This window comes from Callospermophilus lateralis, chromosome 1, assembly GCF_048772815.1.
Source record: "Callospermophilus lateralis isolate mCalLat2 chromosome 1, mCalLat2.hap1, whole genome shotgun sequence".
In the NCBI taxonomy this organism is placed as follows: domain Eukaryota; kingdom Metazoa; phylum Chordata; class Mammalia; order Rodentia; family Sciuridae; genus Callospermophilus; species Callospermophilus lateralis.
Genome location: NC_135305.1, coordinates 48,223,444 through 48,246,660, shown reverse-complemented (window position 1 = coordinate 48,246,660; position 23,217 = coordinate 48,223,444). Strand labels below are relative to the sequence as shown.

The 23,217-nt window shown below is 37.9% G+C and overlaps 1 protein-coding gene and 1 non-coding gene across 2 annotated transcripts; one reads left to right on the top strand and one right to left on the bottom strand.

Annotated features, from left to right (window-relative positions):
- Positions 1-14,093: 14,093 nt before the first annotated feature.
- On the bottom strand, positions 14,094-14,167 carry Trnaa-ugc (transfer RNA alanine (anticodon UGC)). Its single transcript has one exon. It is a non-coding gene; the product is annotated as a tRNA-Ala (tRNA).
- A 1,177-nt stretch (positions 14,168-15,344) lies between these two features.
- On the top strand, positions 15,345-16,250 carry Tas2r16 (taste 2 receptor member 16). Its single transcript, XM_076861914.1, has one exon. It carries the CDS (start codon positions 15,345-15,347, stop codon positions 16,248-16,250), a length of 906 nt encoding a protein of 301 aa, XP_076718029.1.
- The last annotated feature ends 6,967 nt before the right edge of the window (positions 16,251-23,217 follow it).

The following is a 23,217-nucleotide window of genomic DNA, read 5'->3' as shown; positions in this document are numbered from 1 at the left end:
AAGGAAATACTTTTTTTTTCCTCTAGGTGGAAAAATATTAAAACATATGAGATCTATTAATATGAGTGTGTGTGTGTGTGTGTGTGTGTGTATTGTGTGTGTGTTGCTGGGGATTGAACTTAAGGCCTCCTGTATGCTAAGCAAGTGTTCTACCACTCAGTTGCATCCCCTGACCAAGTATGACTTTTCTCATAATAAATTGTTTTTAAATATGTAGAGGATCCAAGGAAAAACGTGAAAGCCATCCATCTCTTAAGCTTATTCAACTCCAGGCTAAAACAAGAGGAAAAAAATTATATGCCTAACAAGTACCAAACCAAAAAGAAAGCTCAATTGTTACAAATAAATCTTGCTTCGTGCACCAGTTTTTATGGTGTATCAACAAATTAACATTCTCTAAACAAGTTAAGCTTAGGATTAATTAATACAAAGTTTTTCCTTTATTGTTCCTTTGGTTGATAGATGCCTTAAGACTCTAGGTAATCAAACAATTTCTCTTTGATTCAATGTCTTCCCTAAGAAACAAGTAACATCTTATTCCGCCCCCCCGCCACAAAAAATTTGTGCAATCACAATAAGTATTTGAAGGTTATTCATAGTCTTAATTTTACTATCTATGCTCATTATAGTCTTTGCACTTCTGTAAGGAGTTCTAATTTGCAACTGGGCTTCTCTACATATTTCTTCCAGTCACACTATATTAACTTAGCCTTAACTCATCCTGATAATCATGGCCAATTACTGTGGCCATGAGATGATCCAACAGCTGTTGGTTCTTGGGACACAGAGTCCAAAGAGCCTTGGTGGTAGCCACATATTACAGTTCAATGGGACTCATATTAATTTCACTTGCAAGAACTTGCTTCCATTGGGACCAGGATTCACACCCTAAAGAACCCAGAACTACAGGCATATGAAACACATCCCCTGAAGGTTTCTGAGAACAACACTGATAAGACTACTTCTTCAATTACTGGCTTCCAGACCCGTGTGATTTTCCCGATTTGTGCAACAGTGCCATAGAGAAATATCTAGCTGAGTGTATATGCTACATCTTGAGGAATAGCATTCCATCCGTTCAAATTCTTGCCTCTGAGCTGAAACAGCAGCAGTGTTTTTAGAAGCCTATTCCTTCTGAATGTTCTGATAGATGATCAGTATATACCATGGTCATAGTCCATTTTTGTGCATCCTTTTCTGTGAAATGAGTCACCTGGATAAATGCTGTGCTGGGTAGGATTTTATATATATATGGGTCAGGCAGTACATTATTTTCTACAAGAAGTCCACTGCCATTCTTATATTTTTCTTCCTCAGTATTAATACATCTTTTTTCTCTGGCTATTTTTTTTCTTTTTCTTTTATTGACAGAAGAATGCATTATAATTCTTATTACACATACAGAGCACAATTTTTCTCTTTAGTTATTTTTCAGATTTTCTCCTTATCACTGCCTTCAAGCAATTTGATTATAATAGGCTTTGATATAATTCTATTCAGTTTTATTATGCTTCTTGTGTTCATTGGGCTCTTCAGATTCATGAATTTATAATTTGCATGAAATTTGGAAATTTTTCCTACCATTATTTTAAATTTTTTTTTAGAGTTGTTTTAGGTTTATGGAAAAATGGAACAGTGATTACTTTGAGTTCCGATAAACCCTATCTTTACACATGCATAGCCCCACTCCTACCCCCATCAGCATCCTACACTGGAATTTGTTAGGGGGGATTAATTGACATTCACACTTTCTTATCACCCAAAAGCCATAGGTTACCTTTGGTTTACTCTGAGTGTTGCACATATTATGGGTTTTGACAAATGCTCAATGACATCTATCCACCAATATAGTATCATATAGAACAGTTTCACTGCCCCCCAATCCTCTGTGCTTCCCCAGCCACTGATAACCACCAACATTTTTACTGTTCCCATAGACCATTTTTTCTTTTTCCCTCTTCTCAGAATATCACACAGTTGGAATCATACCATACACAGTCTTTCAGATTGGCTTCTTTTACTTAGAAATATGCATTTAGGGTTCTTCCATGTCTTTTCATGCCTCTATTAACTCTTTTTTTTAGTGTTAAATAATATTCCATTGTATGGATGTAGTGTAGTTTATTTATCCATGTGCCTACTAATCTACCTTTCTTTTTTCAGTATCTTCAAATCTTTTCTCTCTTCCTCTTTCCTCATTTTTTCTCATTCAGGGACTCCAAATACACATATATTAGCCTACTTAAAGTTGTTCTGCATCTCTATGCTTTTTTCTCCCCCTGATTTTATTTACTTAGTTATGTTTCAAATAGTTTTATTGTTATTTACTCAAGTTCATTAATATTTCATTCACAGATCTCATCTGCTATAAATCCATCTAATCAATTCTTGCACTTCTTTTTATGTTTGACCTTTTTCCTCTTTGATCAAGATCATTATGTCTCCATCTAGCTCCTGCTAGGACTTAATCTTTGTTATCAGCCTGTCCTCCATGGGAGGAGATAAGGCAGGTCCTGAGGGTTGCATCTCTTGCTTTTCAGGAATAGTACTCTTTTGTGTCTTCCAGGATGGGAGATATCCAGCTCTTACTGAGAATGGTGGGATACCTCTGAAAGTTCTGAAAGTTCGGTGGTGTCTACATAACCCAAAAGCCTTAGGAACAAACATTCTGATCTCCCCATTCCGTGTTCCAAGTGTTCCACTCAGGACCCAGACTTTATTCTAGCAGCTCCACATTGGTTAGACATTTAGATAACTCAGGGTCTCTGCCATACTCATTTTATATGCTCATTTTACTGTTTGGTTGTATCTTCTCTTTGTTTTTCTACTATATGAGATAAGGGCCTCATTATAAGCTAACAAATGTTCTTCTGTCTCTTACACTTGACCTTAACTGCCAGTGGTCCTCAATTTCTTCTTATTTCTCTCAGATGTCAGTATGACTTAGTAGTAACCAACCAACTCCAATGTCCTAGTATTTCTTCCTCCATATTTTTCAAATGACTGAATCACTGCAACAGCAAGGACAGTTTGTTCCCAGGTGAAATCTTAGCAAAGAGGCCACCGTATTGTGTCAGGTATGACTTATGCATCAAATAACACTCAGGTTGATGTCCTTATTGACTCCTGGGATATGAGAAAATAGTCACAAACTCCATCTTATCATCTGTTTCTCAAACTAATCCTGGTACCACTTATGTTGTTCAGACTTTGAAAATGTATGCAAAGCAGAAAGTAGAAAAAGCTAGAGAAGACAGAGATACAATCCAGACTAAGATGCAGACCTACCCTCTATACAGTGAAGAGGGAAGAAAGAGGATTATGTAGAAAGATTCTTAAAACAAGTACAGTTCCAAGAATGGTTGGTCAGGCTAACAATAATCTCCTGGAGCCAAAGTCACATTTGAAGAGTCCCCCATCTCTGGAATGAGCAAGCATCACTCCTCCTCTTTATACCACCTGTGCCTAGTCACTGAGTGACAGCAACCCATAGGAAATGTGGCTCTTGGCACAAAGGTGGTTGTGGATCCAGAAAAGCAGAAGGTGGAGGCTCACTCAGGTACCTTTTCCATAGCAGGAAATCTAAGCAGCATGTTTGCATAGGCAAAGCCACCACAGCTCCCTTGCTGACTAGTCTATGTAAATGCTGCCTTCTAGAGGACCACAAGGTCAACCCCAGATGTCCCTGACTCCTAAACACCCCCTGCACAAATTCGTCTCTCTGTTCAAAACACCAACATTTCTATCCCTTCCTTGTTCTCAGTTAATGGGATCTTGCTTCCTACTTTACTGATTAAATAGAAGCAATAAGAAAGAAACTTCCACAGGCAGTCATGTGTATGTACACGTCTTCCCCTCACTATTAGGAAAAAAAAACATTCATACAATATCAACGCCTCCACCTGACAGAATTCCACCTTCTTTTGTCTGCTCAATGTTAAAGTCAATCTTTATCCCCATCTCCCATTATATCATCAATCCTTCACCCACGCTCACTAGATCTAGATCAATCCCAAGACACACAAATATGCTGTTATTTATCTTTTAAAAACATATGCTTCCCATTCCCTTTTTGAAAATAATCGATATATCTTGTTTTCTGTACTTGCTGTCTAGCTCCTCTTCTTAAATTCTCTCTTGGGTCAATAAAACTATTATTTCTATCAGAATTCACCAGAATTCTTCCAAAATACCTTTTAACATGGTACATTATTTTAATATGACTACCTTAACAAGATTCCATAGATATATTTTCTCATGTTTTGTATATGGCTATCTCCTGATGACTTCTTTTTTCTGTATGAGCATATACCTGTTTTCCAAACTGTTCTACTTATAAGTACACTAGTTATAATGGATTAGAGTCTACGTTAATGGGCACATTTTAAATTTAATTACCTCTTCCAAGACTTTATCTACAAATACAGTAATATTCTGAGATACAGGGAAGTTAGGACTTCAACACAAACTTGGGGGACACAATTTGGTTCATAACACATGATTACTCCAATGTTACTAAAATCTGGTGGTCAATTCTAAATGGTCACCTGACTTTATCAATCAATCACAATTCATAGAGTTGATACCTCAGACGTCTTTGAGACACTTTCTTCTTTCCCTGCCTTGAATTCTGCCTTATTGGTCTCCTTTGCTGGTTTCTCATCAATGTAATAGATAGAGCCTGGAGTACCCCGGGCTCAGTCCTCAAAGCTCTTATCTATACTCATTCACTAGTTAATATCATTATGGAATTCCAGAATTCCATAATGTTAATACCTAGAGATGCTAAGGAGTCCTAAAATGTACCTTCATTTCAGCCCTTGTCCTTCATCTCTAGATAATATGCTCAACTGCCTACACATTTTCTTCAAAATGATATACCTAATACAGGAATCTCTAACTTAATACATATAAATTCCTCCTTCCTCTTTCCTAGGGCCAGAAGAGAGCTTGACTCATAATAGTGACCCACCTCCAACCACCCACCTTCCTACAGTTACCACCCATTAGTCCATTCAAACTAGGATGGACGAATTAGGTTACAGCTCTCATAATCTAATCATTGATACTTAATAAATATTTGCTGAATAATTGAATAAACACATTTACAGCTATCATGGTTTTTATCTTTCTGGAGGAAACTCTTTCTCATAGGAATGAAACTGTGGCCCTCTAAATTGTATTTGTTTCCTTTACATGTTTGTGCAGTTGGAATAATAGGTGCACGATCCTCTTTGCTTCCAGTAAGGTTGTTTATATGAGTCCTCTGTTTAAACCTAGAATTTAGTCTTTACATAAGAACAAATTTTTTTAAAAAAATTTTGTCTCTTGAATTTGCATTTTATAATTTTCTCATAATCATTTTCGTGGAAAAACGAATATAAGAAATTTCTAAACCTACTGACAAGCTTTCATCTAATGCACATTCCCTGGTCAGAGCATTGGAGTATTGCTTTTTACTGTCTTTAATTCATATAATGAGGTGAGATACCTTCATATAAAGATATTGTATCAAATTGGACACTCACCTCAAAATTACCAGCCTTAGAATTTTTGAAAAAAGAAGTGGCAACCATTTATCAGCTATGACTTGGTTAAAGGCAATTTTCACCTTCCACTGTTATCCTACTGATATTCATTTTTTTTCCTTTCTGAGAAGTTATTAACACATTCCTCTTTTTTTGTATTTAGGCATTAAGTTCAGACTGTTGGGAGTGGCATGTGCTTAGTATCTTTATCCTTGAAAACTTTTTTTTTCCCAAACTCCATTGTTTGTGGGGATTAATTCCAGAATGACATTTGTATTAGTCAGTTTTTTATTGCTATGACCAAAATACATGATAAGAACAAGCTAGAGGAGGGAAAGTTTATTTGTGCTCACAGTTTCAGAGGTTCAGTTCATGTTGGATCCATTCACTCTATTGCTCTGGATCCAAGATAAGGCAGAACATCATGGCAAAAGGTCCTGGAGGAAGAGTGCTGTTCCACTTATGATGGCTAGGAAGCAAAGAGAAAGATAAAGGGCTACAGGAAAGATGAATCCTTCTAGGGCATGCACCAAGAGACTTATATCCTCCAGTCACACCCCACCTTTCTAGAGTTCCCACCCAGTTGCTCCATTCAAACTAGGATGGACTGATTACATTTGCAGATCTTATAAGGTAATCATTCTATCTCTGAATGGTCCTGAATTAACACAGGTGCTTTTGGGGGAATTTCATATCCAAAGTGTAGCAACATTGTTTGCCTCTGCAAAAAACACAGAGGCAGCTTCTGAACAGCTCTGCATGTTGGGATGGTGGTAGCGGGGAGGTGGGGAGGGGGGTGTCATAGGAGGCATGGAAACTCTCTATATCTCTTATTTTTTTATTTCTTCCCTTTTCTTTATCTTCTTGTATATGCTTCTTGTCATTTTTATTTCTCCTTTTTCTGTTTTCCATACAAATCCTTCAGGTGGTACAGAGGTATGCAAGGCATCCATTACACTTCACACCCAGAGCTGAATAGTCATTTATCTGATAGCTGAGAAGATACAGAAGATAACAACTCTTTTATAACACAGATACCTCTAAATCTCATTTACCACCCATTATTAAGTAAGGTTTTATTCTAAAACCTCTCTCAAAACTATGTAGTCAATCTTCAAAACTGTCAAAATAATAATAAGAAATTTTTTCATAATGGGTCATCACCATATATTTTTTAAGCACTCACTTTTTTTTTTTTTTTTTTTTGCATGTTTGAGGGAGTCTCAGCCTGGGTCAAATTTGTGCCTTTCATTGGAGTCCACCAATCTATTTATAGCAGGAGCATCTTGAGCAGTGGCTATGAGTAGCTTCAATGTGGAAGGAGTGGTGGTGCATCCCCAAAGGTACAAGGAACCAGAAATGATGGTTTTCAAACTTTATCAAGCATCAAAATGATCAAGAAGGCTTGTTAAAATTCAGATTATTGGATCCTATCCCCAGACTTTCTGAATCAGAAATTCTGGGATAGGGCCCAAAGTACATTTTTAACCGTTTTCCAGGTGATATTAAACTGTCAATCCATAATACCCCTACTTTAGACATGACATAAGAGGAGTATGTCTAAGGGTAGGGATTGTGCCTGAACTCCTCCCAGCTTTATGGACTTTTTAAAAAAATACCTTTATTTTATTTTATTCATATGTAGTGCCAAGGATTGAATTCAGGGCCTCACAAGTGCTAGGCAAGCACTCTATTGCTGAGCCACAACCCCAGCCCCCTCATGACTTTAAATGTGTCCAAGGGAGAGGGAAGCAATTAAACAAAGGATCTCTAATGCAATAGAGTGTATGTTTAGCTTTGATATTTTACCACTGACTACAACGGGAAATGAAGAGTCTTTCTATGCCACCATATCACAGATCACCAAAAGTCCTGCACCTTGTGTGTCCAGAGGTTTCCAGGCATCAGCAATAGTGCCTGGTAAGAATGGTGAAAATACAGGTAGCTTCTAAGAAGTTATATATGTCACCTGAATACTGCTGTTTGGTTGTTGATGGTCATGGTACTCTTTAACTACTTTTGGTCATATACTGAGGCCTTTGAGTTACTTCATTTTAGTATTAAATTCTGGTTCTTGTATTTTTATAATTGGCAATTTGCTAGTTGATTGGGTACAAGCTTCCAGGGTTTCAGTAACGTGTGCATTCAATAAAGTGGTGACAAAACAAATTAGTGCTATGATGAATGAGATAAAGAGCCAGGAGAAAAATGCTTCCTTCAGGCCAAACAGGTTGGTAGCAGAATCAGAAGTAGGAGAGAGAATGCTTGAACCACCTTTCCTTCTAGCTACTAGTAGATATTCTTTTAAGAGAAAGACCCTTTGGGATTTGTTTCCACATGAAAAAGATCAGTTCTGACGGTTATTGAATGCTAGTAACTCAGGAAAGACAATATGTTTGGCTGATTGCGAAACATCTGAATCCACTGTTTTGTTTCTTGTTTTGCCTTCCTTCCTTCCTTCCTTCCTTCCTTCCTTCCTTCCTTCCTTCCTTCCTTCCTTCCTTCCTTCCTTCCTTCCTTCCTTCTTTCCTCCCTCCCTTCCTTCCTCCCTCCCTCCCTTCTTCCATCCCTCCCTCCCTTCCTTCCTTCCTTTCTTCCTTCCTTTCTTATCCATCTGGGTTTGCTTTTAAAAGGGTCAAAAGCACAAAAGTTCATGGGAGGCCTATGGGAGAAGGGGATTTATGAAGGGAAAGGCAGGTAAATAGCATGTGCTGTTCAGTCTGTGGCGAGGATGAAATAGTTTTTCCTATAGTCTTACAGAATAGATATGATCTTCTCCCACAGAACAAAAATATATACCAGGAAAAATGAGACTGAGTCAGACTGAAAAGCAGCTTGGCCTACTATATGTAGGAGCAGGAGTAGATTTAAGTTACCTTCAAAGATGAATTATCTCTGGATTTACATAACACAGGGAAGCTAAAAGAGATACAGGGAGTGCAAATTTTCACAAGACCATCAGAGAAGTCTTTAGTTAAAAGTCACAGCTCTATATTTGTATAATGTGTGGGCTCTAATGCTTATAGATAACAAAAACACACGTGGAGTGGTGAAAGATTTGAAATGATAGAAGCACAAAACACTAAACAATTCATTTGTAATCACAGCAATGCTGTAGCTTTGCCATCATAATCAATGCAACAGAATTTTTGGTGATAGCAAAAGAACCTGATGCATATGCACGAAATTGGAGATTAAGAAAGCTCCAGTAAAATTTTCATTTTTTTTTTTATTGTGTGAATAGAAAATCACACAAAACCATAGGGACAAAACTGATTTAAAGAGGAGCATCTTCATAGTGTGGATGAAATATATATATATATATTTATATGCACACAAAATTTATAAAATATATATAAATTTTGTAAATTTTACATACATATATAATTTTCTCTGGAGAATTAGACATTCCTTTAAATCTTGCAGCTGCTAAAGATTTATAAAATTAAGAACTCATTTTATTCTATAGCTCATTTGCAAGGTAAAAATAACATATTTTGTAGTTTTGTTATTCTCACTGCCTGTGGAAGTTATTTTCTCCATAGAAGTGACCTGAAGCAATGGAGTCACAAACAAAGCTGCCCTTTAGAATCAGGTGAGCCGATTTTTTAAATCCAAACTCCCAGTTGCACCGCAGACAAACCAAAATGTTAGAGATGAAACCGAGACCTCCGATGTTTTTAAACTCCCAGTTGACCCCTGAGTTCAGCTCCAGTGATTGCAGTTATCTTACGTGACATTCATGTGTGTAACAAGTAGTTCCTAAATAGCCTGCCTATCTTTATGTAGCCTTTCTCTCTTCTGCCTGTTGACATTTTCCTACATATACACTCTTTATTTCCATAGTAACCAAGCATAGATACACATAAACTACAAATCAAGTAATACTACAAGTTTGGATAGTTGGCTCTTGTAATTTGGGTATTTGTATTGTTTTCCTATTGCTGCATTAATAAAGCATTAACCTCAACTTAATAGCTTAAAACAACACACATGTATGAAATGTGTTTCACATAAATGTATGAACTCTTAAGAGTTCACATCTGCAAAGTCCCTTTGTCAAATAAAACAATATCCTCCTGGGGGAGTAGGATGTGGAAATTTTGAGGGACCATTATTTCACTACAAGAGTGTAAGTAAGCATGAGATGGGGGCATGACTGAGCACGACTGAATTCAGATTGTATCAACTTTGTCAGCCCCATAGTTCTAAGCGCTATTTGGCAATGCATACTGACAGCAGTGCATGTCAGGGGGACACTCCTCCCTCAATATCATACGTGATTCATAAGAATGAGACACTATTTCTCTCATTGACCTTCAATATATCTGTTCAAATGAAATGGCCCAGGAAGCAAGTTTTTCCCTTAAAAAAGTGAGTGCTGATTTGGGCACACTTATATTTTGGCACTGTTGCCAGTTTCAGTTGCTGGGATGATAAAGGAATATAATCACGTAAAAGAGCAATGTATATTTCTCTGTTATGTTAGGATATTGATGTCATGACTTTCCAGGCCTTTGCACTCATAAAATGGTAATACACATAATACACATAATTCTCTAGTCTGTTCTCCTTACTCATTCATTCAACAGGCATTTTGCAGGTACCTTCTACCTGCTATATTGCTGTTCTTGCTGAATCAAGGGACCTACAAACCCACCATTTATGTAGCATTTAAAGAACTTTCAAACCACAAAATAGGCCTAATTGTCAATGTCACCAATGAAAGAAAGCCATTACTGTCATCATCCACTAAGCTTAAGCAAATATTTTAATTGCTATATAAGTGATAAGGGTGAATTTTTCTGGGCTAAGAACTAATCAAGGGTCAAAAATCTCTTCAGGGGATTTTTTTTTTTTTCACTTTCATATGTGTAAAATGAAAACATGGACTTAAATATGGGGGAAAGCCTCTCACTTTCCCTTACAGTTTTCCATATTGGGCCTCATTTTTCCTAGTGTAGTCAGGTACGTTTCTGGGCGCCAGCCAGGTCAATACAAAATCTGAAGACAAAGGATTATGTAGCATTAGGAATATAAAGATAATTGAGAAGATGTGTGAAATTTCCAGCTTCAGTTTTCTTCTAAGACATTCTCCATTTCTGAATCAGTGTTTTTTTCCCCCAGGAATCCTATGCCTACCCACAAGGACATAGCTTTTTTAGGAAAACAGGCAATTCATTCAGTCCCTCCTCCCAGGAGCTCCTGAAAGACCCTTCTGCCTAAAGGCAAAGACTTCATATCCTGTATCCTAGATTTCACTTAAGGATTGGGTTATGGAGGCTGAGATAATGTGTTGCCTTTAGTCCCTCTACATCTGAACTGATGCTTCCTCCTAATTCTGTTCCTCTTGCTTGCATTTCTATCTTCTATTTTCTCTAGTTCTATCCCCCCATTAAAACTAGATTTTGGTGGTATGTGTATGTGGCAGGGGATAAAACTCATCTCTCCACTGAAAGTAATATTTTCAAGTACAGTTTTGCTAGAAATTATTCTCCCTATGACTTACTTGAACTAGTATTAACCTTTGAAAAATCTATACCATAACAACTTGTGGAATTTTTTTTCAAGCTCTAAAAGAGGTTAACACATGTAAAAGATAACTTTTTGCCATGTGTTCAAGAGTTGCAAATATATGTTCTATTATATATTCTAGACTTAGGATGGTTTGAGCTTCCCCACAAGGGCCAAACCTGATTTTCTCTTCTTTTTCAAGTCGGCTCCTGAGACTGTTTCTCAATTGCTCCTCTTACAAGAACCAGACCCAGAGGTGCTTCATTTTACAGTTTGATGAGAAATTCAGATGTCCTTGCATTTGTCAGAGTCGGCATCTTTTCCTGAAAATTCCATAAGTTGAACCAAAAAAAAAAAAAAAAAAAAAAAATCACATGAAAAAGTGTTCTATCTCTTGCTGGCAAAACGTACTCTGACCTCTCTCTGCCCCAAAGCCAGTGCCCCTCTAAGATCTCCTTTCTCCAAGTGCAACTGTTTAATGTCCTATTTCTTGTTTTGCGGTTTTAACTTTCTGGGAGCAACCAAACCATGGTGATGTGGTTTCCCCCCAGACTAGTTTGACTTCTTGTAAATTCTGGTGAGGAATACTCTCAGCAAGAGAAAAAATACTACAACCTAAGACACTTTCTCCTCCTAAACTTGGCATTATCCCCCATGCTCAATCCCAAGGTCACCAAGTGGCTTAAACTGTTAGAGTATGTTTTGCTCACCAAAAAAAAAAAAAAAAAAAAAAAAGTATTTTAGAGGTAGTTTGGTCTAGTATTATTAAACACGCAACAATTTGAGACTCTGTATTCCTTGCGTGTCTCCTCACTTCCTCACAGGGTCACAGAAAGTTTGCCATGGCTCCCAACATCATACACACTATTGGATAACATGCAATACAGGATGAAAAGAGGAAAGGATTTCTCCTTGTGAAATTTCTCTTCTGTGATTATCAGAGAGGAATATTTTTCACAGACTTCTCCTCTGTTCCCAGTGCCCAGAATTGATCTTCATGCCCAAAACAAATATTCAAGGGAAGCATTAAACTAAGAATCTGGCATTTAAACCTCTTCTGTAAGAGGCATGTTCTGCCAGTGGAGAACATGCAGTAAATTAACTTTTGCAAAAGCAAACAAATGTCTGTTGTATTTTACCATATTTTTACACCACATATTTTACACCACATATTTTACACCACAACTCATTACTCAACTGTTGTCCCTTTATGTAGTTTATAGGCCTTTGGTCTTATGAACAATTCTGAAACAAAGAGAATCATAAACTTCTCCTTTGTTGATATGTGTAACAGTGTAAAAGTCTCCCTATAATATACAATGTATACCTAAAAGTAATGGCTGTGGAATATGATCTATAAATTTTTTTGTTAAAATGACTAAGCTGTTTTTCAATAGAACTTTATTAATTTATATTCCCTCTGGCAGTGCATAAATCCTTCTGTTTTCCTGATATCTTCTTTTAGAATTGACATTCTCCATGTCTTAATTTGTTTTTGCATTGTGATGGACTGTTTGTGTTTTTCTGATTGCTAGTAAGGTTAACCATCTCTTTGTAAAATCATTGCTATTATTTCTTACCCTTTGGCTAATTTCCCTTGCTTTTGATGAAATGTGTGTGCTTGTGTGTGTGTGTGTGTGTGTGTGCATGTTTATATGTGTAATATTTGCTTACTAATAGTGAAATCCAGATTTGGGTAAATTATTCTTATCAAAATTTGCAAATAAAAAAATCACTAAGCTTCCCTCCAGGGGAATAAAATATTAAAGAAGGTTAGCAATATGCCCAGGGAATCCGAGAAGGAGGAAAGGCAAAACTTCTAACAGTGACAATTATAATGCCTCTCAGGTGATACTGGCATTATTTTTCCAGTTGAACACCAAATTATCAAACAAACTGCTGGGCTTTTGCTTAAGTCTGAAAAAGAGAACTGGAGGGGCTGGGATTGTGACTCAGTGGTAGGGCACTTGCCGAGCATGTGTGAGGCCCTGGGTTCAATTCTCAGCACTGCATATAAATAAATAAAATAAAGGTCCATCAACAAATTATGAATGTAATGCACTCCTCTATATTGTGATGTATGTCAGAAATAATAAAAAAATTAAAAATAAAACCACTCAGTTTTTTGTTTTTTTTTTTTTTTTTAAGAAAGAAAGAAAGAAAGAGAACTGTAGAAATGACAGAATGGAGACAGCACATAGCCTGCCTTCCCATCCTTTTGGCAAAAATGCCTTGAGTTCCCACAGTTTCAGTCTGATTGCAGATTGTATTTGGACACCAGTCACCAGAACAGTGCCTGACCAAACACTGGTTCATGAGCAACCATGCCCAACCTGATAAGGGAAAGGACCAAGGATAGGAGCTAAAGGAGAGTGGAAGAGAGCAAGCCAGAGTTGGGGACATTGCAGGGCAGAGATCCCAAAGATCATTCTGGAGTATTAAGATGCATACACAATACAAAATCCAGTATTTGAACTCCTCCCCTATGAAACACCAGTGTGTGAACTCACTTTCTGTGTCTCACATTCAAACTCTACCAAAAGAGTATCTGGGTTAAATAGTTGGCCACTATCAAGTGCCCCTGCAAAGGAGAGTAGTGCCAGGCCATCTCTCCACCTACAGGCCACACTATGAGGGCTGCTTTCAGCAGAGACTTACTCTTAGTTAAACTGTTATGGCTGATACCCAGCCCTGAGGGCTGTAGCATGCCTGGTGACCATGATTCAGACAGAGGCTTGGAGCATCACAATCATGCTAAGGTTACTCAGAATGAGACCATGTAACTAAGAAGCAATGTGCTTGGTGTGCAGAGGACACAAGGCAGATGCTAATGCTGCCGCTGCATTTGTACTAATCAACACTGAACATCTCATCTCTCCTTTCTTATTTCTGGATGCAACTCAACCAATTCATCTTTTAATCACAGACTGCTTTGTCTTTTTATTTATTTATTTATTTAGTATTTTACTGAGAATGTAAAGCAGATGCTTTCTAATTTCAATTGATTCTCTGGAATAATTCTTTAAGCTATTGTCTTTTTTATTTTATTTTTTGTGGTGCTGGGGATTGAACCCAGGGCCTTTTACATGCAAGGCAAACACTCTACCAACTGAGCTACATCCCCAGCCTTAACTATTGTCTTTTGTATCATGAGTTCAGTGGTCTTTTTTGGCTTTATGTTAAAAAATTCTAAGCTTCATGTTGGATTACTTCTGTTTTCTCTTTCTTGAATGATGAAATATCCACACAGACTTGGAGTATCATACATAGGGTCAATGACTTCACTCACCAACCAATAATTGTTGAAAGTAACCTCTCATTTCTGAAGATACTAATTACATATTTGGTGCCTACCTGACATAGTTACCCATAACCAGGGAAAAGATATCCCTTCTCTAGCCTACTTCTATAGCTATTAAATAATGCTCACATATTTAGGAGTAATGTGCTTTACTCGTGGCAAAAGTGCTCTCCTTCATCTAGGAGGAGTGACAAAAAGAACCCAGCCATGGAAGGAGGGGGAAGAAAGAGTGATGTTAGTGGGAGAAGAACCATTTCCAAAAATATAGCAAGCTTATGCTCAAGGCACTGGAATTGGCAGAAGAACAATAGCTAAGGATACTGCATTTTGATTGGAGGTAGTTCAAGAAAATGTGCAGTGATGTCTCTGTAGTTTGATTTCTCCGAGTTATGAAATTCAGCAGACAATTGCAAGATTGGTCTGCACTGGATTCCAGCAATTTTGTGGGTGGAATCTCAGAGGAAAGACTTCATTATAATTTTTATTTACTCTTACAGTTGAGTAAGTTGGTAGATAGGGCTTCTGAAGTTAGCACTGGTACAGCATTCAGTAGAATGGAAGCATCATCCAGGCCATGAATGAACAGTGAAGTATTTCTCTTTCCTGCGGCTTAAATTGTAGGCTAAACTCATGAAGATACCATTTAAAGAATCTGGGGAAATCATCTAAGGGCACCTCAGACAGATAAAGAGGAAATAAAAAGCATGGTTATGAAATAGATATGCCTTCATGGAAATAATCAAATCATCTTAGGAGCAGGAATCCACATTCAAAAAACATTTCCCTGCCTCCAGATATAGGAACAAACCAGCAAGCAAAGCATAAACAAATCCTGTAGGTAGGAAAATGACAAACTTAAAAATGATCTGGGGTGAATTTGCATCCAGAGGGATGTGGCTTTTTTTTATACCAGGCAGTACTGGAGTGAAACCTGTTTTCTACCTAGAAATTCGCACAAAGCTTTTGAGTCTTTGTCCAGAAAGATACTTCAAAAAAGAAGCATGGTACTCATCCAACTGACTATCTTCTTCATCATCATCTATGTGCTTGAGTCCTTGACCATAATTGCACAAAGCAGCTTCATGGTTGTAGTGCTGGGCAGAAAGTGGATGCAGGTCAAAAGATTGTCATCAGTGGAAATGATCCTCATCAGCCTGGGCATCTGCCATTTCTGTCTGCAGTGGGCATCAGTGTTGTACAATTTTGGCTCCTATTTTAACCATAATTATACATTTTGGAACATAGCAATCATCTGGGAGTTCACTAATATTCTTACATTCTGGTTAACCAGCTTGCTTGCTGCCTTCTACTGTGTCAAGATCTCTTCCTTCACCCATCCAATCTTCCTCTGGCTGAGGTGGAGAATTTTGAGATTGGTTCCCTGGTTGTTGCTGGGTACTCTGATACTTTCCTGTGTAGCCGTCATCCCTTCAGTTGTTAAGAAACACATCCTGATGCAATTATTCACCATGAAGCATTTACCCGGAAACAGCACTTGGACTGAGAGATTTCACTTGTTTGAGCAGTATTTTTTTAAGCCTCAAACAATGTGTGTGCTGCTTGTTCCCTTCCTCCTGTTCCTGGCCTCAACGGTCTTACTTATGGCCTCACTGATCCGGCACAGGGAGCAGATGCAACAACATAACTCTGGCCACTGCAACTCGAGCATGCAAGCTCACCGTACTGCCCTGAAGTCTCTCGCTACATTCTTCATAGTATTCACCTCTTATTTTCTGATCTTATCAATCCATCTTGTAAGTAAAGTATTTGATAACGGATCATTGTTTTGGTTCTGGGAAGCCATCATCTATGCTCTAATTTCTATTCATTCTACTTCACTGATGCTGAGCAGCCCTACATTGAAAAGGGTCCTAAAGAAGAAGTGCTGGGGCCCAGAGGCTACCTGAGAAGCCAGGTACTGACCCCAGGGAAAATGGGAGTTTGCCTTGATCCAGTCAATATTGGTAGCCCACACTGCTCTTGATAATCTCCTGTGTGATTGCAGTTCACCATGAATGTAAGCCTTTCTCTCATTCTCTGTCATCCCCAGCCATTTGTCTCTAAATAACCAATTCTTTCTCTGTTCTGATCCACTCCTTTCTTTTTCCTTCCACAATCCCCAGGTTGATCCCAACATTCTCATGACTGCCCCATCTCTTCTTAGTCTATGTCATATCTGGAATCTTAAAGCCAGTAAATTCTATGCCTGCCAGTTCCAACCATGTTGTGCACCCATCATTTTATCCTTCTCATAATTGCTGATTTCTTCACAAACTAACAGGAATATTTTCATCCCAAGAATGTATTTCCCATACCCTGAATGCTTCCCAAATAAGCCTTTAATTCATTTTCTAATTTCAGTCAAGGAAAAGTCTAGCCATTGCCCTTGTGCACCTGCTCTGTATCTTCTCTCTTCTCTCTTCTCTCTCTGCCCTCCCTCTCCTTTCCCTCTCCCTCTCGCTTCCTTTGTTTCTGAACCTTTATTCACTAATACAAATCACCTTCCTTATCTGCTTCTCTTCCAAATGCTGTGCCTTCAATCCTTTAAAACTTTCAGCCAAAATTTAATTCATTTCACTTGTCAAGACATTCATTTCACTGTTCCCCAGAACTGCAGGCTACTTAGCCAATCTAGCTCATCCTTAATACATCAATAAATGTTAATGATTTAATTTTGTCAATAACGTGATTTTGCATTGGCTTGATTCTTGTCTCTCCATCATACTATAAGTAGGAATAAACTTTTTGGAAAGATCCCCATATTGAAACATAACTTTATTATTTAACACACATAACCCAGATGGCTGGGAACCACTCTTGCTTCTCTTACTTCTGATGTTGGCTTAGATTTTCTATACTCTTTTATTCTGTGCTACATAACTGTCCAATGTCCTCCCCAAATGGAAAAAAAAAGAATTACACAGTAATCCATTATACAATACTTATAAGAAATTACTGTTGTTTAAAAGTCATTTCTACCTCTATGACCCAACAGGTTTCTCTGATACTCCTTTCCTCTGCAGGGTCTAATCTAACCTCCCCATCTCATTTTCTACCTCATTTCTCTGCTTTTCTCCCTCACCCACAGCAATGAAGTATCTTGGTCATGCTCAACCCCCAGCCTTTGAATCTCAACTTCTATCTACTCCAGGCACTCATCAAGGTATTTTTCCTAAAGACAATTATATTTCTTACAACATTCTGGTGCCAGGGATGGAGAATATAAATTTTCCATGTTTAATGCAGGTGGGATATGAGTAATGAACTGAACTTCTTGCTTTACTGTTAGAAGACTAAAGAAACACCTCCACAAAGCAAATCATCCTGCAAGAAAAAGAATGCAAGTATCTCAAGTTTGACTGTGAAAGAAAGGTCCCTGAAAAGGAATGGATATTCTGATTCAACTTTGGGTCTATCACTCTGATTTCTCTATATACTAAGCTCATATGAAAATGTGAGTATGATTTAAAAAAAAAACAAAAACTGAAAGACCACGTTCACCCAAGACTTTTGCGCCATTTAGCATCTCTCCACAGCATTCCTGCACAGCATGGCAAGTAAGCATACTGCCCAACTTGTAGCAGCAGTCCACAGACCCCTGGCATCACCTGGGCTTCAGTGGTTCAACTGCAGCCAAAGGTGAAATGGAGACTGGTGGATGCTGTGATGTTTGGGGAGTAGACTCATAACTACCTGAAGTGAGACTGAGTAGAAAATGGCAGGGGAGGTAGTTATTGACATTATAATAGCTGACCAGGGACTCCCAGAAATGCTTTGGAGGCTGATAGAGGTGGGTTCCAAGGACGCAGGATCCTATTGGAATGGATAGGGCAATAATCAGTATAATGTGTCATTTGTACCATGTCCAGAAGAACATTTGAATGCTCTTGAAACTCAGCAGAAAAAATTAGAAACTGTTATTTCCATATGTATATAAATAGAGAACAGGCAAGAAAAGAATACCTTTCTCACCCCACCCACCCCCGTCACACACCCAGATACTATTCCAGAAGCTGTTACATACTTTTCATACTCTCACTATCTTCTTTTGAATAAAGTGAATGGAAAACTTATCTTTGACATGCATGAGATGGGGGTATTAGACAGTCAAAGGGATCCAGAAATCAGAAAAAAATAAAATAAAATAGAAACAAATAAAAGCTACCCTACATATCTGTGGTACCCACTCATTCATGAAAAGACTTTATATACATTATTTCATTTTAAACTAAAAAGACAGGTCAAGATTACCCAATCCAACCTAGCTGAAAAACAGACCTAAGAAGATCAAATGATTTAACTAAATTCATCCTGTTGATGAGCACAAACCAAAAGCCAGCAGAAAAAGAGGAGACCAAGAGATAAATTTTAAAGGAGGAGAATTTTAATTTGGAAAAACAAAAGTTGGAATGTAAAAAGGAGATACATTAGAAAGAATAATTGAGAGGTTGTGAACAAAAACAAGGAAATTTTTGGATCTTAAGAAAGATCTTAAGTTAGATACAAGATTAAGGCACCAAGAGGCTACTGCACCTGTATGGTCCAACTTATAAATATTCTTCCCTATATAGTGTTCATTATTCACGTACAGTGTGCTGAATGATAACTCACGACAAATGGAGAGAAGATTTAAAAAGTTATGTTTCTGGATTTAGGGAACAAATAAATAGAAGCCCAGGGGTAGTAGCAGTGAATTTAAGAGGAGCCCAGTGAGTGCAGCAGCCTGGTACCTGAATGTGTATACCAATTCACACCAGATCATTAACAACTGGAAAGTAAATACTCTACTTTTCACACAATGCCCAAGATCCTAATAAATGCCTGTGACACCGAGGAGACTGGCACAACCTGTGAATTCCTAATAGTGCCTGGCATACAGTTTGTTCCCAATTAGACACAATACAGATTTCATTCAATGCTTGATATTCTCTCTTCCCCACCCCTGTTCCTACTATGCAACACACACGAGGTCAAAAAGGTCAACTGCACCTTTTTGCATCTTTCTGAGCCTTGTATTCAAGACTTTTTAAGGCCTGCCTCTGAATGACTGTCCAAGTATTTATATGAAATTTCCTCACTGCTTCCTGAATCCCCCTGCATAAGATACAAGCATTTGCATAGGAGGTATTCAGGCCTGGGAAAAATGCCCCTCATATTTGCTAGTGTCATTTGCCTTTCTTTTTTCTGTATTCCCTTGTTAAGGACTTTGCCTTAGTATCCTCCTTCTAAGACCTAGCGCCCCTCCAGTGCGTGCACAGATGCTAAACTTGCCATGGACTTTTGCTCCCCAAAGTTGCTCCCCTTTCTGTTACATCTGCTGCCTCCTTTTGCTTACTTGGCACCAAATATAAACTCTCCCTCATTATTAAACTTCTCCTTCTTTTACCTCTTTTTTAAAAATATTTACTTTTTAGTTTTTTTTAAGGTGGACCCAATATCTTTATTTTACATATATGTGGTGCTGAGAATCGAACCCAGTGTCTCGCGCGCTAGGTGAGCATGCTACCACTTGGGCCACATCCCCAGCCCCACCTCTGCCTTTATAATACAGTTTTCCTCACATAAAAAGTTCAGTTACTGTTCAGTGATGACAATGGAATGATGAATGACAATTCTGAAATCTGGAGTTTGAGATTACCAAAGGTTTTATTTATCCCATAAAGGTTTACTCTTGCCCTAATGTGTACCACTTAGAACATCATGGCAGCTTGAACAATATGTGCTCCTTCTGAGAAACAAGGGCTTCCAATGACAGTTATATTATCCATGGTCAGTCCACTAAGATCAGTTCTTCTGATTTTGAGAAGACCTGGGTACAAAGAGGCAATGGGGGTTCCATAGTGGGCCAGAGCTGAGAGGCATTAACAGATGAATGCCTCTCATTTACCAGGGAGTAATGATGTGAAGAAATCTTTCCAGGGTTCTAAAGTACAGGAAACAATCTGTGTTTGGATCCCTTCCCTGACAGAGGGCACAGATGACATAGTACAATCACACCAAATAAGATGTTAGACGTTTTACTTTTAATATCTCCTGCCCTCTTCAACTTGTGATCCCATAAAGAATGAGAAGAGGAGGATATGGTGGGGAAGTGAAATAATTTCCTTCTCTCCTTGTTCTCAACCTCTATATCAGGTCAAAGATAGGAAAAAAAGAAGTTTTTAATTGGATTTGAGATTAACGTTTTGATTAAAGTCTTTAAATCTGAAAAGGAGGACTTTCTTAGAAACCCATGGGATCTATAAAACCATGAAGGGTTGAGAAAGGATGGTCTTAGGAATAATAATATGTTTAAAGGCAGAGGCTGGAGGGAAAAAAAAATGTTTCTTCTGAACCCAGGCTGTTCAATAAATTTATTACAAGAGACATAAAAGTCAGTAAGATGTGAAAGGCCTTTGTGTTTTCTCTGAGATTGCTTGTCAGGTATTGTGTATTACATAAGTAGTTATAACAGGATCCCAAGATAATTTCCTTTTTTCATAAGGAGTTTGTTATGGTTTGCATACAAGGTATGTCCCCTAGAGCTCCTGTTAATGCAGGAATCTCCAGAGGTGAAATGATTAAATTATGAAAGCTGTAACCTAATCAGTTCATTCTAGTTTGAATAGTCTGGGTGGTAACAGTAGGCGGATGGAACATGGTTAGAGGAGGTGGGTTCGGGGGCGGGGGAGGGCATGCCATGGAAAGCTATATTTTTCCTGCAACCCATTCCCCTTCTCTCTCCGCTTCCTGATTCCACCGTGAGTTAAGCAGCTCTCCTTTGCTTAGCCCTTTCCCCACAATGTGCTGGCTCATCTTGGATTCAAAGCAATGGAGTCAGCCATCTATGGACTGAGACCTCTGAAACCCTGAGCCGCAAATAGACTTCCCCTCCTCTAAATTCTTCTTGTCAGGAATTTTGGTCACAGTCATGAAAAAGCTGACTAAAACTGAGCTAAACCAAAAGCCAAGGGAAAGGCTTACCTCAGATGACCTTTAGTTTTTCCATAGTGGCCATCATAACCCCTCCAACTGAATTGTGATTGTGCAACAGGAAATCTTGGGTGTGAACATGAAAACTCTCCATGCTATGGGGCTGGGGTTGTGGCTCAGTGGTAGAGCGCTTGCCTAGCATGCATGAGGCACTGGGTTCAATCCTCAGCACCACATAAATGTAAAATAAAGATATTGTGTACACCTAAAACTAAAAAATAAATATTTTTTAAAAAACCTCTCCATGCTAGAGGAAAGCCCTTCACTTAGGGTTCCATTCTCCTTCCATTCTGATATTTGTTTTTAGACTTTATTAATGATATTTTTTTCTTATTGCTCTTGTGTTTATACTACAAATTATGGAAAGTTGTTTTCAAAATTGGTCCTATTGATTTAAAAAGAGACAAAAAAAGAGAAAAAGAGAGAGGAAAAAAGTCTACAAAGGACAACAGTATGTATAGCAATGTAGCAATAAAACATTTGCAATGGAACTGCAATTGTAAACCAATCTTTAAAAATCATTAAGATGAACTTGTGTTCCAGAAATGCATATTAAAGGAGAGAATTGGGGCAATACATGTAACTATCTATTTGCCATGTTCTCATACTCCTAAAACAACATCCCTTTGAGATGATTTCATCTGTTTTAATAAAATGTATCTTAAGTGTGAATTGACTTTGTGCTAGTTTTGATGACAAAGCAATACTTGCATTAAACATAATTTCAATGCCAAGTTTCTTCAAATTTTTTAGGACAAAATTCATATAAAATGATAGGCTACTTTATTTATTCTAATTTTTTTCTTTAAGTTGTAATCTAAATGCTTGATTTTTTGATAAATAAATGAACTTTTATTTTTTAAATATGCTGGATATAAATCACTGACACACAGACAAAATGCACTCAAAATGGCTGAAAATAATCATTCAGATTTGCAGGGGAAAGTAGTTCTTCAAATTTAAGTTTAAAATTAGAGCAAAGATAAATTTCACAAGTTTCCTTCTTCAGCCCTAAAGATAGACTGTGTAGGTAGCTATTTCTTGAGGATATTGGCAGATGGGGGATGTCAGTACTTGAGGGTTTGAATGAGGCTCACTCCAAGAACTTGGAAATAAGATTGTCTTCTGAAGCGTAAATCAAAAAATCAAATTCCCTCCCTACTTCTGCCCTAAATGAAACAATCTAAGAATTAACCCGAAAGTGGGTGACTAGAAGGTAATCGAACTGAATTTCAGGATCTGAGCCAAGGAGAGTCCAAATTGTAATACATCACATAGAAAAAGAGGTAAGACAGGACTCAAAAAGGAAAATTTTCACAACAAACAAAGAGATAATAAATTTGAACTTCATTATATTCATCCAAGTTATAAGGCTGTTTGGTCAATTGACTTTGAAGCTTTCTAGTCCTATTGACATGTCCTCCAAGCTGTTACCAAACAGATATGTCACCAGGTTGCATGAATTCTTTCAGCGTTTATGTTTACTCGCTCATCTGATCATGAGTTGACTATTCATGCCTCTGGAAAAATTTCTATGTCCTAAAATATGGGTACAGGAAAGTGCAGGGTGCCTGACAAAACACATATGAGGATGGCACAGCAAAACTTTCAGGGCCCAGGTCCCGGATATTGGGTCTGATCACTAAAATCTCACCCAGTCTGTCCTACCACCTTTTCTACCACCCCCAAAAGCATCCTGTGAAAAACAGAAAAGCAACACCACAAAGCTACATTCACTCTGTATCTCTATCCTTATCATGTTTTGATCCTTGATATACATTGACATATCGGTACCTAGTAAGTTCATTTCTACCATTTGCATCCTAAGACCCAGTTTTCTTGACCCAGACTTGCGATCCTGTAACTCACATTTCAGTAGAAACTACCCTAACATCGGAATCA